We start from the raw sequence: 17,332 nt of genomic DNA, 5'->3' as shown, positions 1-17,332 counted from the left end.
CGACATGAAATGCATTTCACGTTCTCGCATATGAAAAAAAAACTGGATTCAACTTAAAGTCCCACGGTATTGTGTCAGTATGTCACGTTTGGGTTGATCGGAAAAAAACAGAGGTTTGATGGAAAGGTAACCCATATCACAATAGACCTTTATCATGCTGCCTCCATCTTGGTCATGTTCCTCGTATCGAATATGATAATGAATGCTAATAATCATTTCGCAATTAAGAACCAGACTATTTTGTTCTTCCAGCCTCGGTTTGGTAACATTGATATCAATGGGAGTAGTTCAAGATGGCTGCACCGTTATACAGGTTTATACAGTCTTTCAGATAATCAAATCAATCCCAAATTCTAGCTCATCTGTTATTATTGTACTGCATCACGTCAATTATTTCACCTTATACAACAAAAAATGTATTATCATATTTTAGGTCAACGTACAAAGGGCAATTTGCCAATTATCTGATTAGGTATAGAAATTGCTAATCATTTGGATAGGATGAATATAGTAGTCCCTAGGTCAGATATCATGGTTGTATGGTAAATAACTAGGCTGGTCGTCATGTATGCAAACGATCGGTGTATGCCATGAACACAAGGAAATGTAATATCGGAAAACCGTGGCATAATAATAAACGAAGGAAGGAAATGGTATTATGAGAATGCCGTGGTGGAAACGTCATTGATTTCACGATGAAGTGAAAGATTATAGGCTGAAAGAGTGTATGGATGCATGTAGGCATGATGCATGTAGTCTACTACTAGCCATAGCTTCGTGTGTATTAAAGCTACATACAAAACCGGTCCACATAAATGTAGGCACTTGAAACACTCTGTGGACTTTCACACGCCTACAGTCCACACAGTTTTTTTTTCTAACAGTGCGAAGAATAGGATTTTCCTTAAAATGTACGAAACAAAATCAGTGTCCACATAGTGACCAACACAGAGCTTAGTGTCCTTACACACTGGAACTTGTGGGGTCCTGACAACAACATAGCACTATGCAATCTCAATTGGAACAATAGACCCCACAAGGAAGTTCTTTTGTTTTGAAAAGGAACACTCTAGGTCTCTCAATGTAAGACCCTTTAGACCTGATCCGTAAGGATGTATGTGTATTTTATGAAAAAAATAGCGTTGTGGTTTTTAGGTGTTTGTTTAACACTAGTGTTATACGATGATGTAGCTGAATTAATTTATGCACTCTCAGATGAGAAACCTCATATACTGATGGCAGAACAACAAAATATGAACACGAAGCCGGCGACACACTGAACACAGCATGACAGCTCTTTCACCCTCAATTGAAGACTATCTTTGGCATAGGTCGCCATTGTTGGGTTTCCGCTGATCGTGTCAGCCTAGCGAGCTTGACCCGTTTTCTTGCTCGCGGGCACCAGTTGGAGGGAGGGGCGCTGGCCAATGTGTCTTATCTACAACACAACCCGCTCTAACATGTAAAAGCGTAATAATAATACTTATCAACTAGACTCACGTTTCAATCATTCATACAGATATTTTACTCCTGGGTATTGTTTTTTGTATACACATTTTTTAGAAATGGACTCTGACTTACTTCATTTGTTTGACGATTGTGCTTTTCCCCGATTCCCCGGCACCTGTGGAACGAATAAGAAACGGGTTTTAGACCCCGGCCCCATAATGAGGTAAAATGTTAATGGAGCGAACGAATTTGACTGACGGCCGTGCAGGCCATTATAATACTCGCGACCACTTGTAAACATCCTTGCTTGCAATGGCAAAGCAAATCACTCAAATCCCGTGGCTTCGAATGGGCTGCAACATCCTTAGTGGTGACTAGAACACTTGACAACACAATGCATCATACAAGAAAAATGACAAGCCCACTTGAGCAACAATGCAATATGGACAATTAGCCAGGTGGCTGAAAGAGAGTCTTGTATATCACAACGTGATATACAAAAAATATATATCTACGTCGTGAAGACTAACAAGTGAATACCGCGATGTGCTCAAATCATTGCATGAATATACAGAGCGTGTGAGGTCCGGGTTGATTTGCGGGTAGGTTTGTCAACTCACCCAGTAGTAGTAGCTTAACATCCTTGGCTGCTTGCAACCCGTCATCTTTTAGAGTCTTGTCAATTTGCCGGCTTTTCTCGGCGGCCTCCCGATCTTCCGCACTCATAGTACAGCCCATCTTGTTTAGGGTGAGGCACAGAACAAATCGTATGCAAGAAACAGCCAGCGAATTCGGGCCGTATTTTGTCCAGTACGAGCCGCTGTTAGTCAGCCCTGTGACGTCTAGCTAGCCTGTCCAACGCGCGTTGATATATCGTAGGGTTGTCCTGTGACGTAAATGCTGAGTAAATGAGTTTGGTTGCTGTACACACAGCCGTCCGTATGGCGAGGGGCACGTATATAGCAAGGTGTGGTGCATACTACGACTATACTGTCTTGTTGATTGGCATGACAACGTCACGGCATACATCGCCGCTACCGATGCTGCTGCTCAGAGTTCTAGATGGATTATCACAGACAGTCATTTTTGCACCAGATACTGCACCTTCACAACACTCTAAGAAAACAACATGACTGTTGTGCACATCTCCTGGGTTACTTCTGTTTAGTGTCTATTCTCCAGTATTTCTCGTCCATTTTACCGCGTTTAAAACTCCCGTGGATGCCTCTCGTCCGTCTTTGGCAGGAGCAGGTCGACTGTGTAGAAAAAGGGACGCAGTGTTGCCCAAGGCAGCATCTGGATGATGTAGAGAAACGTGCGAGTGTACTGACTGATATGAATGCACACACGGGCTACCAACAGACGGGTTATCACATGGCATTTGTGTCAGTTTAGGCACGTGCCTTTGGCATATCGTTTACTGCCAAGCAATACTCTAAACTACAGACAATGGGGGAAATTATGCTTGTGTGAGGACAGAGTATAGAACGCCTCTGGTGTTTGGGTTGTTGTTGTCATTATGAGTATCGTTCACTATTATGACAATCATTTTTTATGACCGCCACATCATCACCATCTTGGCAGTTCTCCATCACCATTGCCACCGCAATATCCGTGTGATAACTTCACCATATAAACCATATAAACCACCATGGACGTCTCCATTGTCAGCATTGACAACAATGAATTATCAGCTTCACCACATCTTCATCACCATCCTATAAATCCTAATCAGACCTTTTCGTTGCCACCACCTCTAAAACCATTATTATTTTTAATTAAGCGCCAATTTTTACCACCACGGAGTTGTTATAATCGATCACCATGGTACCTTGTGCCACGGTCAGTTTGGAATGCTTTTGTGTATGTTTTGTGATTGTTTGTACATGCATTTTGTGTATTGTGTTCTGACGTCTGTTTTATTTTGTTCTGTGTCTGGAGGCGATATGTATTTGTTTGTTTGTCTCTGTCTGGCGGTTGTTTGTTTATTATAATTACCGCCTTTATTTCCCGCCTTCGTGCATCACCAATCCACCTCCACAGTACTTAAGCAGCATGCAGCATCTGAGTCAAGATTTCTCCGGAAGACGATCAGAGCATACTGATCGAAACGTCCAGTTGAAACCAACGGTTCTTTTCAGAACCACCCCAACTCATTAGAGATAGTCATTACATGGTGTTACCGCAAACCTTTCTTTATTATAATTACGTTTTAATAATTAATAATCGTTTTTTTGTTTCGGTGGAAGGGCAAAAGCGAATGATATTCTTTAGATGCAAAATTTAAATATAATGCTATATGATAATGTTAATTTTATTGCCCAAATCTGCCTGTACTTCTTAAAGATGTTATGTCAGATTTTTGGCCCCAAACATTAAAAAATAGATTGTTTTGAGTGAATGGTAATTCACAGAGTATCACACGCTCTAACGAAAAAAAGTTTAACTTTTACTTTTAATGGTCAGGAACCATCATATGACAACAATTTAAAACGTTTCTTATAAAACACATAAGAATTGGTCACGTGATATATTGTCGGGATCCCGACAAAAACTAATTTTTAGCACTTTATTTCACAGCTACTAATAATTGGCGGACTTTTTCGAGCAATGGCACAAATGGAAGCTTGCTCGACCCCCTCAAAATACCTATTGAATTTTAAATCAAAAGCTTCGGGTCAAATCGGCCAAAAATTTGACATAGCATCTTTAAAGGCACTGGACACTACTAGTATGGTTTTCATCAGCAGTAATAGTATCATTAACGGTTTAAAGGTTCCAAATTGTAATGCAATCAAGCAATGAGTCGTTTGTCGACCCTGGCAATTTGTACCTTTTTTAAATAATAATAGATTTGAAAGGAGCACAATCTATACTGGGTGCGTTCGTTCGACCCCGGTGTGTGGCGGTTTTTTTTTCCAGGACAAACGTGGGTAATTATCTGCACACGTTCGTCCTGGAAAACAAATACCGCCACAAACCGGGGTAGACCAAGGGAAGCTAAACGAACGCACCCACTAAAACCCCACGTTGATACCACCTTTGGTTCAAAAGTTGTGGAAGTAGAAACGCCAAGAAATGCGCAAGAAAATAGGCTCTAATGTCGAGTTGTTTATTGACAATACATTGGCACATTTGATTTCAATGCTATTCTTGATGTTGTTTATAAGTTTCAATTTAAAACATAATATATTATATTTTGACATTTTAAATGTACAAGTAAACAAAACATTTTGGAAAATTTCACCCCTGGTGTTGGCTTGTCCGTCCATACTGACATTTTCGACAAACGTCTATAGTTTATAGCTTGATCGCATCATATAGAGCTGTATAGAAACTACCACTGACACACCTGTATTGCGGAACATATAGGCAGACCATGGAGGGTGAGGGTACACGATAAAGGAACACGTTGCCTTGGATCGGTCGAGCTGGTCTTTGAAAAGCGTTTGTAACCGTTTGTTATAGAATCCACATGATTATAAAGATATTTTAGAAGTAGAATACAATGATCCACACAAGTATCACTCAAAACTGCACGGTTTTCCTTTTACCTTGTCGACTAACACGGTCGGCCATTTATGGGAGTCAAATTTTTGACTCCCATAAATGACCGACCGTGATAGTCGACGAGGTGAAAAGGAAAACCGTGCAATTTCAAGGCATGTTTGTGTGGATCATTGTATTCTTCTTTTACAGCATCTTTCTACCTATATGCATTTTAAAACAAACGGTTACAAATAACAACAGAACTGCATCAGGTCATGAATTTGCCCATTTTGCGTAAACCTTTGAATTGGTTGCCCATTTTGCGTAAACCTTTGAATTGGTTGCCCATTTTGCGTAAACCCGGACGATAAAGTCCATTTATTAGAGTCAATATCAGCCTGAATCTTGGTTCACAGACTAACTTAACACTTATGGCAAGACACAGTTATATCTGGGTTGCTGATAATAAAATTAAATTCTGTTCTGCGTCACCGAATGAGTTCTAAGCAGGTCAAATTGACCTGTAGACCTAGACCCACAGACTCGGTTACTGGTGAACGATAACCCGAAGCCTTTAAATACACATCAAATTAAACTATTTCAGCAGTTTCCAGGTTGAGTGGCTTCTAGCGCGACTGACATGACCGGCCCCGAACATAGATATTGACACACCGCCATAAAAGGTTGCTCAGTTGTTAGAGCGTTAATCCGAAGGTCGCAGGTTCATGTCCAATGAAATATCTGCCATAAATAGTAAAGTAAAGGTCAGACATTTGACTCAACAAGTAAAAACAAAAAATGCAACGATTACCTTCAAAACCCTCTGTGGAAACTCGTTTCTTATTTTGTTTTATATAACTAACATACCTACAGATCCTTGTCATTTGATTGGTGGAACTTACTTCACGTGACATTCACTATTACTCCCATCCGCACCGGCGATCAAAAAGACTTATTTGCCCATTGGGGGATAGCATTTCCCATTCAACAGTTAGGATCATCCTTGTTCCCAATGTTTTTGAGCAGTACAGCGCCGCCGCGCCGCTGCTAAAACCAAGGAGCACCTGTGCAAAAGGTTGTGATCCGATTTGTGCATTGAAGATGAAACATGAATTATGGCAGTTTATACGCATTGAACGTTATGACTCCCAGTCTCCATATCTCTTTACAACTGGCTGGCTATTCTAACACAATTTTTTTTTCTGGCCGAGGTGCAGCCCCCCCCCCCAATCTCCCCACACACGCACACACACGATTCCTTACAGATGCATCTTATAACTATAATTTAAAAACCCAAATCAAATATTTATTAATTTTGGTTTTTACCCATACACCGATGTGTGTTAGCACTGTATATACTCAGTACTTTCCCGAGTACTGTGAAAAAATATCACAGGCATGTTACTCGGGTGGGATTCGAACCCACGACCCTTGCAATTCTAGATATTCAATATTTATTGGCCCGACGTTTCGACCCTAGCAGAGTCTTTCTCTTGAGGAAAACTTTGTTTCGGTCGAAACGTCGGGCCATTCATTTTGTCCGCATTTATACCATGCGTTCCTTTTGCAATTTCTCTCATATAAATTAAAAAATTGTAGAGGGCGCACTGTAAAATGTTTTCGTGGGACTAACTTGGAAATAGCTGGTTTATAGGCATACACAAACGGCAACATGCATAATTGACAAATAGCCCGTCTATAACACTCCTTTAACTTGACATCACTTTCTTGTTGCTTCAAAGAAACTTGTGCGTTAATTGTTTATTATTATATGCTTAGTTTTGTTTGCTACTATTATTAAAACAAAAGTTGTATTCACATGCTTGTTTTGCTTTTATTTATTTGTCCATTTTCAGACTGTATCCTACCAGGGCCTAGCTTCTCTGACCTGGGGAACTGGGGTTTGTGAGAAGGTGAGACTATGGGTTTTTAAAGTTTTAAAGTTCAAGGTCGGTTTTCTTTAAAAAAACGAAAATCCACAGTGTTCCCTGATTGATTCGAAAACGTGTTTAAATCCTCAACAACAAAAAATGTACTAAAATGCTTCACAAATTGCTTAGATCTTTCCACATTTATTAATTCATATCAAAAGATTTCAATAATCATAATGGGTTAAATTGATCTATTTTACATGAATGAAAATAATATAATATATACAATTATCAGTAAAATATAATGTTATTGCTTTACATGATACGAGTTCAATTAACATGTTTGTAGGTTTTTAATGTATCAGAATCACTAAGATTACGATCAAAATAAGTTCATGCTTTATTTGATCTTACAATATTATTTGAAAAGATTTCATTGATCAATTTAAGATCAAAAGAGTAAACTTTAAAAAAAAAAAAAAAAAAATGCGGCTTACACAACATTCAAACACAACACACGCAAAAATATGAGAGTTCGAACAGGTTCTCCAACAACATGGTAATAAAAGTTTGAACATTAAATGTTGTCGAAGAAGTATTAATTGGTTGATGCAGCATAACGCATTTTAACAACACTGACTTCATAATTGTAAATCAGTACCTGTTTGCCTGTATTGAGAGAAACCAGCAAGTATTGATGCTCCGAAAAGACTGCAATATTTGTCATAATGCCCATTCACTAACTAACTGTGTTTCCCTTAAAGGAACACGTTGCTTTGGATCTGTCGAGTTGTTCCATTAAAAGCGTTTAAAACCATCTGTTATAAAATGCATATGGAAAGAAAGATGTTTTAAACGTAGAATATACTGATCCACACAAACAATATGCCTCGAAATTGCATGGTTTTCCTTATACATTGTGAACCTAACAATGCACACCATTTTGTGGAGTCTTGTTTTTGACTCCACAACATTGCAGACTGTGTTAGTTTACAAAGTAAAAGGAAAACCACGCAATTTTGAGTCATGTTTGTGTGGATCAATATATTCTACTTTTCAAAACACCTTTCTAACCATATGCATACTACAACAATGGTTTTAAACGCTTTCATGGACCAACTTGATCGATCCAAGGCAAAAGACGTTTAATAACTGTATCTGTACAGGGGTATAGGCCTATAGTTGTAAAAATATAAAAGAACTGAACATCAGGTAAATGCCGAATCTAAACTAATGTTACCATCAATCATGGTAACATAAAAACTTGCTTGGTAACGAGCAATGGGGAGCTGTTGATAGAACTGGCTCCCTCTGAAGTAACGTAGTTTTTGAGAAAGAGATAAGTTTTCACTCAAATAATAAAAAGGCTTCCGGCCTGAATTAATTATTTGTTTAGCCATTTGAAAGCAAACAAATTAGTGCAACAATGGTTGTATTTTCTTTCATTATTCCCTTGCAACTTCGATGAACAATTGAGTCACACATTTCACAGACTTGTGGTATTATGTATATGGTTGGATTACACCAAGTGAGAATACTCGTCTATGGCAATTACCAAAGGTGTCCAATGCCTTTAAGTATAAATGTACTTAATAAAACATGTAATTTTGTTTCTACCGAGGAAAATGGAATTCTTTTAAATAGTGAACTTCCAATTAGATAAAACCAACAGAATTTGGGCCATCATAATTTTCAGCATTTTTCTTTTTTCAAACCTCAGAGAGAGGTCAGATTGTTTTCCCTCACAGCCTCACTTTGGCATGGAGGGAAAACAAAATGACTGTACACTCAGCCTGCTGATTGACCATAACAGTATATTAATAAGGGAATAAATGTGTGGCGACTAGTTCTTTCACCGCCGTTTAAAACATTTCTTCTGTGCCTCAGCGCCTTTGAGCAAACTTTTGATTTAGGCGCTATACAAATTACGTTTGATTGATTGATTGAGGAAGAGTCGAGTTGCCGTGTGATAAAGGCCCGAGCCGAAGGCGAGGGCCTTTATTACACGGCAATTCGACCCTGCAAGGTATAGTCTTGGTGCATATTCGCTAGTTTTCCTTTCACACACAGTGCGACCAACTCACCGACAGCGCCTGCATCGCCCGTAACAAGAATCGTCTTGCATCAAGACTAGCGTAGAGTCTCTGCTCACAACCGGTTATAAACACTGGTTATTATCAAAGGTTTAAACACCCCCACCTGACACGCTCTCCACTAATAGGAATAGTGAAACTGTCTGAGGTATTTATGAATAACTTATAATGCATTCTAACAAGAGTACATGAATACAGCACTGGAAAACAACAATTCTGTACAACTTAAATTCACGCCGATATTTAAAAAGTGACAATTTTTGAAAATAGTAAGGACAACTTTGGTTTCTAATATAATAATGACCAGTGAAAACTATTTATACATCTTAAAAGTAACAGAAAAACATTACTTCGGTTCGTATAAATGACCTAAAATAAACAAGCATGGTAGACAAATACCATGTTTAAATATAAGAGTTTGAACCTTGACCTTTTAAAAGACAATAATATGTCAATTCTAACCAAACCATTATTTTAATTACCATGAACCCCAGTGAAAAACAATTGTTGTCAAGTATTTTGCCCTGCCAACCATGCCAGGCACAACTCATGTAGGTAGCAGACTCCTACTAGTGTCATGCACTAGTGGTGAAGTTATGTAGTTTTTGGAAAAAAGAGGCAATTTTTTCACCTTAAAATTTGAATCTCAGCAAAGCTTCAGACTTGAAGCCTTTCCGCTGAGGCAAGTGAAGGCACACCTAAAAATAGACCTACATTTTGCGGTTTGCAACTCCCAACTGTCTAGTTCCCTGAATAAAATCAAAGGTATAAGTGCACCTGAATAAGGAAACAGACTTGTTTTCCTTCCACCCTTGGATAAGTGATAATGATGGCTGCACCGTTAAAAATCAATAAAGTACTGCTCATAACACATGATTCAATCTGCACTCGCTAAACTCATATTGTTAACTAATACTTATGTTATCTACAGATGTTCTAAAAAAATATATAGAGACACTGAAAAAAAAAAAAAACCCATCTTACTAGTTTTGACTACAACTGCTTGATAACAAATATCCCAAAGAACACATTTTGATTTTTGTTCAATGCACAGCTGGCCCCATGCCTTATAAATCGGTCACAACGTACCCAGATGGGTTACCCCCATCCGCACCGTTACCCAATGCAGATGGGTTCCTAGAGGGATAGGAATGTTTTCCCTGCTGCTCAGGTTTTGTCCCTCTGTACTGGTACTCTCTAGGGCTAACCCTCTGGGTGGAGGGGTACATGTCTCTCAGAGGGTCATGTGGGGAGTATGGCGGGGGATCGGGCGGGGGCGTTCCGGGCGTGGGGTATCTAGCTCCTCCAAAGGGGGTATAGTTTGGTGGGATCATTCTACCATTAGCTGATGACGCCCTCTTTGGGTAGTGGGTACCTCCTGGGGTAGGCTCCGTAGGGGTGTCTGGTGGGGTAGCTGATGTAGGTACTGTGGTGCTTGGTGATAAGACTGGAGAGAACTGCTCGGAGGGACTGGAGTTTTTAGGAGAGTAAGGGAAAGCACCAGGCGATAGTCGCTGGATGTGACAGGTATAACAAAGAAGATCATCGTGTAAGGGGTAGCATCTACGGCCATCTTCATCTGACAACTGAAGCCCACAGTCCTGAAAAATGATAACAACAACAGAGGAATTTAAAAACAGTTGGAATTTAACTTGGGTACTTTTTGTAAAACAAAACACAATGTCCACAGATTTACATCAAACTTACACCGTTTGAAGATGATGATAGTAGAAAGCGTACCTTAAAATATTAGTTGCTGAGGTGCTGTAGTTTTTGAGAAATGAGTATAACAATGTCATGAAAATACGTTTTTACATGCTACAATAATTTTCGTCTCACTGTCACTGAGAATTTTTTTTCTTTTCATGACATTGTTTTACTCATTTCTCAAAAACTACAGCACCTCAGAAAGTAATATTTTCAGGGGAGCTTTCTACCATCATTATCCTCAAACTGTGTAAGTTTAGTGTAAATCTGTGGACATTGTGTTTTTAACCTACAAAAAGTATCCAGACCTTTTTAACAAAAACAAGGCACTAATTGAAATTGAACAATTAAATTATGGTAAAAATATCTGCAATGTTTAAGGCTCAGTTTCATGCATAGCATTATACATGTATATGCAGTATATTTCTCTCTGCTAGTCCTCGTCTCAGTTAATTGTACAGATTGTAAGTTAAGAAGTGTCAGCTACAAAGTTCCTTTCTGTTGAAACAAAAATCAAGCTATGTTTGAAAGTCTGAGGCTTTGCATGTTGAAGGGCTATTAAGTGCACTGGGACACCAGGGATGTAATCTAACTATACACATACATGTACGAGTGAGAAAGTGAAGCACTCTGCGCAGCCATTGCTGGGAAGCTGGCCGAGCAAGACTTTGTACACACTTTTTATGCAAATTAAGTGTCTTCCTAAATGATTTACACAATCTTCTAGGCAAGACAGTGAGACATAATGATAAAGACAATTGCCCACAAATGATTGCAACTAAACAAAAATTGAATCCTGAAACTGTGCAGACAATAGGCGAGTATTATAAGTGTGGTAAAAATGGAAACTGTAAGGTCAATTTAAAGTGCATTACATCAGAAAGGATTTTTTCAGAACTGCAGTACAGGGTGCGTTCCTTCCCTGGGTCAACCCCAGTCTGCCCCGGTACGTTCGAATAGCTTTGACGGGGCTCAACCGGGTCAGCCCCCAGTGCCCTGCTTGTGGAGTGGGTCACTTGGGGGTGACCTGAGGTGCATGCCGTCACCACGACTCGACGAGAGGGCGAGTGTGATCGTTCGATTAGCTCTTGTCAGGGGCTCATCCGAGTGAGCACTGCGGGGTCGACCCAGGTAAGCTAAACCAACGCACCCACAGTAAGTGCTTTCTGTTCAGTTGCTGTCCTGTCAGAAAGTTGAGCAAATCATTGAGGAAGACACTTAACAGAAAAAGCACAAAACGCATGTGTACAACCTCTTGCCCTGCCAACATTCCAGCAATAGCGCCACAAAGTACATCACTAGCGCCTAGCGATTGGTCTGGGTATATACATAAATGCTGTACAAATTTGGATAGTGATTCCTAATCAAGTACAGCCGCCTGACTCTGACTATTGACCCATTTCACCTGACGTCATTATCAGAAAAATCTTGAATGCGTAATACTGGTGGGCAATTTCACTGTGCGTTTTTATATATAACTCTATGCTGTGAGTTACTCAGTGAAGTGCACATTTTAGGCGAAGCGGCGTTAATACACGTAAACCTAACTGCCCACCAACATGGTGAGCGTGGCATCAGTCGCCGCGCGTGACGCGCGTGCAAGGGGTCAATAACAACCAAAATGTAGTAAATAATAATAATGGTGAAACCACAATTCTAATGTTATTCAGTGATAGTGAAATTTTAGTCTGTTAGGGTTAACTGAAAGTAAGGCAATGTACGATGTTGGAGGCTATGACTTAATCTACGGCTGGATCACTGCGTCATCATGCACTGAAGTATAGGATGTCCTTAGCAACACCCTTACCAACAGCCGAAGCCATAGCTGTAGCCGCCAACCCGGATACAACTTATGGGACATTCCAGTCAACCAACAAAATCTCCTCTACTGTTCAAATGTATCTGCCAGCAGCCGATTTCACGAAACTTTATGCAACTGCGTAAGTCCACTTGCGCAACGTTTATGGAGCAACCTGCGCCATACACGTGGACTTACGCAGTTGAGTAAAGTTTTGTGAAATCGGCTGCAGATTACCAACATTCAAACCTAAACAAAGTATCTTCTTGTTTTTATTGATTAATTTGAGGCTTACCAAGCAACGATAACATTCAACATGGAAGTCCTTATTCATTGAGACGACTCGCACTGTTTCCATGGTACCCTGTAAAAAATAAGTACAAATCAACTTGTTTATTATTTGCATTATAAAAACCCCTTAAAAAAATACTATGTTTGGTGCCAATGACCTGTGCAAATGATCTGTGTGCTTGTTAGCGATGAATATGAAAGAGTAACAGAGGAGAAAATACATCAAGTAGGACATTTATTAATCAGTAATTTGGTCAAAACTTACGCACTTTGATTTCTGAGAAACATGGTTTTATTAGAGAGGGAAATTTTTTGTCAAATTCAGTCTTGGGATTCACTCATCTTCAAATAGAGAGAGTCCATATAAAAAATGGGGGGGGGGATTACAAGTCTGTAATCACACATTAAAGGCAGTGGACACTATTGTATTAAAGTATACAAGTATTAAATATCAAGTAATAAACCACAAATAATACCGACTGGGTAAATTTTTAAATAATTTTGAGTTGAACACGGACAAATTGACTAATTTGAACCAATAACCTCCAGACTAACGTGCCTGCGCTTTACCAACTTAGCTATCTAAGCCTACGCTGGCGGTCTCCAAACTATTGTTTTACTATCCATTTGTTTGATCACAATTCTAGTATAAATTGCAAAGTTTGAGAAATGATCAGTCAGTTTGAGCTGAAAGAGGGAACGTTTCATTTCATTTCAAACATTTGAAGTATTGATTAACAGATATAGAAACTGAAAAGTAGGCCATCCAACTCCCAATTTTAAATCGTGTTGATAATAGTTTAAGCAAAGATTTGAATGAAGTGGCTAGGATTAGTAAATGTTAATGATTAAGCATTAGAGGAAGGCTGAAGCTCAAGTATGATTGATTAAAATCTTGCCTACAAATTTATACACATCATTACAAAATAGCCGCATATTTCACAAAGCTTCTAGTCAGATATGCCAAGATTCACAAGTTGAAGAGCAAGACAAAGTTTATGTTTCAGACTTATTCTTGATTTTTTGATAGGTTTTCTTTCGGGTTGTCATCATATAATGACAGTGAGAGTTTTCTTCCTTTTCAAATTGAATGTGAAATTTTTAAATGAGAGGGCGGGTAGACAGGGGTGGACAACTTCTTCTAGCACAATGTTAGTGTCTTCCACACAGCCATTGTAAAACAGTAAAATCATGAAATAGTATGAACTGGTGAAGTGGTGTTTATCCACCATGTATGATTATTTGTAACTCCTACATGTATATGTGCACATTATCTTCGGTTTTAGTTGCACCCACAGCGTACAGGATAGCTAAATATGGCTTGTACAAATGTATGTAAGATCGTCTATTACCATGGGGCGATCGCTGTTTTTCACATGCGGGGCCATCTCTTTGGAATAGCGTCCCAACTCAGAAAAGCAGATACTTGTTCCAAATTCAAAAATCATCTCAAAACATATATCTATTTCGCAAACAATAGCCTCCAAACTTTTGGTTGTCTTGTGTCTCTGTGTATTAGCAGAGTTCTTGTTTATTTGCGCCAGGAGTGTCATTATTGACAGACATGGCGCACTAGAAATGTTCATTATTATATTATTACCAAAGGTGACAAACCATGTTGGAACTTCTGCTACATGTAACTGAATGAGGAACTTGGTAACAGGGATGGTGGGGGGGGGGGGGGGGGGGTGGAGGGGGGGGGGTAGGTGTATTGATGGGTATCAGAGAAGAATCAGAAGAAGAAACAAAGGGTGCGAATGAAGGCTAGGGTGGTTCCACTCTGCAGAATGATGTCATGACATGATGCAGAGTGGAGCAGCAAATACAAGAAATACCTCTACCGGAGTAATGGCATCTAGGCAGGCTGCACACTTAGGGGCGAACATTCTGTCGGGGATACAAAGCAAACAAGTATTAGTCAAATTGCTCTCTTGTACAAATCAATACAATTAAAGCCATTGGACACTTTCGGTAAACAGTATTGTCCAAGGCCCACACTTCGTGTACCACAACTTATATATAAAATAACAAACCAGAGAAAATTTAGGCTCAGTTGGTCATCGGAGTCGGGAGAAAATAACGGGAAAACCCACCCTTGTTTCTGCACGTCTCGCCGTGTCATGACATGTGTTTAAAATAAACCCGTAATTCTCGCTATCGAAAGTTGATACTTGTTTTAATGTTTTCTCAAAAAGTAAAGCATTTCATGGAGTAATATTTCAAGAGAAGTCTTTCACCATTACCTTCTGTAAACCCTGTAAGTTATTTGTAAATCTGAGAACTTATTTTTGTTTCTGTTCCGAAAGTGTATAATGGCTTTAAAGGGGCACATTGCCTTGGATCGGTCGAGTTGGTCAATGAAAAGCGTTTTGAAACTGATTGGTTATAAAATCCATATGGTTAGAAAGATGTTTTAAAAGTTGAACATAATGATCCACACAAACAAATCTCGAAATTGCGTGGTGTTAGTTTTACTTTGCGAATTAGTACGGTCAGCCATTTTATGGAGTCAAATCTTGACTCCACAAAATGGCATGCCGTGTTTAGTTCATAACGTATAAGGAAAACCACGCAATTTCAAGGCATATTTGTGTGGATCGTTATATTCTACTTGTAAAACATCTTTCAAACCATATGCATGTTATAATTAAACCAGTTTCCCATGTTTTCATAGACCAACTCGCCCGATCCAAGGCAATGTGTCCCTTTAACTGAATCAAAGTTGCTTCTATCTTTAAATATATATGCACAGTACATACTCATATTTCTACACAATAGCTCCTCCTCCAAATGGTATTATGAAGTTTTAGCTCAAAGTACAAGACAAGGTTAACAAACAAAAGGACAAACACAAATCAGACTTTCCTTATAATTCTGATAATCACTCTCAGTCGCACCTTTAACTTCTATTTCAATTTCACACAGTATTCATACCACTATCAACACGTCAACCTACATCAGAAACTCTCACATGAACAGTGGAATGTCTACCTTAATGAATTTAAAACTGAAGTTCATACATAAAAGGGTTGAAACTACCATTGTATAACAGTTTTTGTCGACCTTAATGCATGTAAAAACTTAAGTTTATAAAAGGGATGCAACTACCATTATATAAGTAGAAGCTTGTTGCAAGCCAGACAGATTCTGTGGTAGCATCAAGTTAATGTAACATGGCTACACCCGAGCTGTGTATTAAGAGAGTTATCACATACAGGGACTTAAGTTTTCTTTGGTCAAATGGTTGCTGGACACCATTTTCGTTCCAATTGCAGCACAACCCTATTGACAGAAAAGTCGGACACCCTGTATTTGCCCATGCTTTTTTTGGGACACAAATAGGTTTCTAATCCCAATCCGGGATTTGTTTTCTTTGGTCAAATGGTTGCTGGATGCCATTTTCGGTCCATTTGCAGCACATCCTAATAGGCAGAGTAGTCTGGCATCCTGTATTCCCCGTGCATTATTTATGACACAAAATGGTTTATTCCCCCAATTTGCGCTACCACAAGGGCCCTATTTCATGGCTCTGCTTACCGCACAATTCTGTGCTTACAGCCCATAGTATGCTTGACAGCGCAACGTAAGCACAGAACTTTTCAGTGAGCACAGCCATGAAATTTGACACTGGCTGCTTGTCCTACCAACAAGCATATTCTACAACTCTAACTACGGTCATAGCATAATTTCTTTGATTACAAATTGTCGACCACCACTATTTTGAAAAACTGTTTGAGGGAACAAGAAATCTCCTTGGTGTGACTGTGAGAATCGAGATGAATTACATGTAGTGAATGATACAATGTATAGGCTACAATGTACAGCCTACGGGCTTGTTCATATTGAGCATACCTGCATGTGCTCCAATGAATGTGAAAATAAGTGAATCAACGACTCCATTCACACAGAGTTATTTTGAGAACTATACCTTCATGTACAATTTTGCTTGACACTGTAGTACAAGTGTTATCAATCTTTTTAGTCAGTGTGGAAATTTCAATGTTTACAGAACAAATTTGTGACAATATCTCTTTTAAAGGATTTGAGTACTTTTTCAAAGTGTCCATAGATTTACATTAAACACACAGGGTTTGAAGATAATGATAGTGGAAAGCTTCCCTTCAAAATCCTACTTACTGAGGTGCTGTAGTCTTTGAGAAATGAGTAAAAAAATGTAATGAAAATACGTTTGTAAATGATTAAAATAATTTTCGTCTCATGACATGAAAATTATTTTCATGACATTGTTTTACTCATTTCCCAAAAACTACAGCACCTCAGCACATAATATTTTCAGGGAAGCTTTCTACTATCATTATCTTCAAACTGTGTATGTTTAGTGTAAATCTGTGGACATTGTGCTTTTTGTCCTACAAAAATTACATAGCTGTTTGCTATGATATGATGTAGATTTATTTATCTTAAACGAGGAGTTTTGGTTTTATAGAAAAGCTCCAAAAAGATCGTTGGTATGTGATATAGAAATGAATGCAGCACCATAACACCACTTCAACTAATTACTTTCTGTGCATTCTTCAACATGACAGATTAACAGCAAGTCTCTCTTACAACTGTCAACTTTTACAGTCTGGAGTTTGTTTAAGAATGGACTGATAGCAAAACTTATTTTAAAC

At 38.9% G+C, this 17,332-nt stretch overlaps 2 protein-coding genes across 3 annotated transcripts in view; both read right to left on the bottom strand.

Moving 5' to 3' along the window:
- LOC139934920 (guanine nucleotide-binding protein G(o) subunit alpha-like) overlaps positions 1-4,319 on the bottom strand; it is a 49,406-nt gene extending 45,087 nt beyond the window's left edge. The window contains exons 1-2 of the mRNA XM_071929344.1: positions 2,070-4,319; positions 1,582-1,624 (exon numbers count right to left, since the gene is read on the bottom strand). Of these exons, the coding sequence (XP_071785445.1) occupies positions 1,582-1,624; positions 2,070-2,187 (161 nt within the window). The 5' untranslated portion in view covers positions 2,188-4,319. The remainder of the gene's footprint in view (positions 1-1,581; positions 1,625-2,069) is intronic.
- A 2,731-nt stretch (positions 4,320-7,050) lies between these two features.
- The window catches only part of LOC139934751 (uncharacterized), a 28,114-nt gene continuing 17,832 nt past the window's right edge, over positions 7,051-17,332 (bottom strand). Inside the window, exons 6-8 of one of the 2 annotated variants that reach the window (XM_071929147.1) lie at positions 14,534-14,585; positions 12,703-12,771; positions 7,051-10,503 (exon numbers count right to left, since the gene is read on the bottom strand). In XM_071929147.1, coding sequence (XP_071785248.1) covers positions 9,970-10,503; positions 12,703-12,771; positions 14,534-14,585 — 655 coding nt within the window. In that variant the 3' untranslated portion in view covers positions 7,051-9,969. The remainder of the gene's footprint in view (positions 10,504-12,702; positions 12,772-14,533; positions 14,586-17,332) is intronic. The other variant, XM_071929148.1, reaches the window with a different exon arrangement.

Source organism: Asterias amurensis, chromosome 3 (genome assembly GCF_032118995.1).
Source record: "Asterias amurensis chromosome 3, ASM3211899v1".
Lineage (NCBI taxonomy): Eukaryota > Metazoa > Echinodermata > Asteroidea > Forcipulatida > Asteriidae > Asterias > Asterias amurensis.
This window is presented reverse-complemented; position numbering and strand designations above follow the sequence as displayed.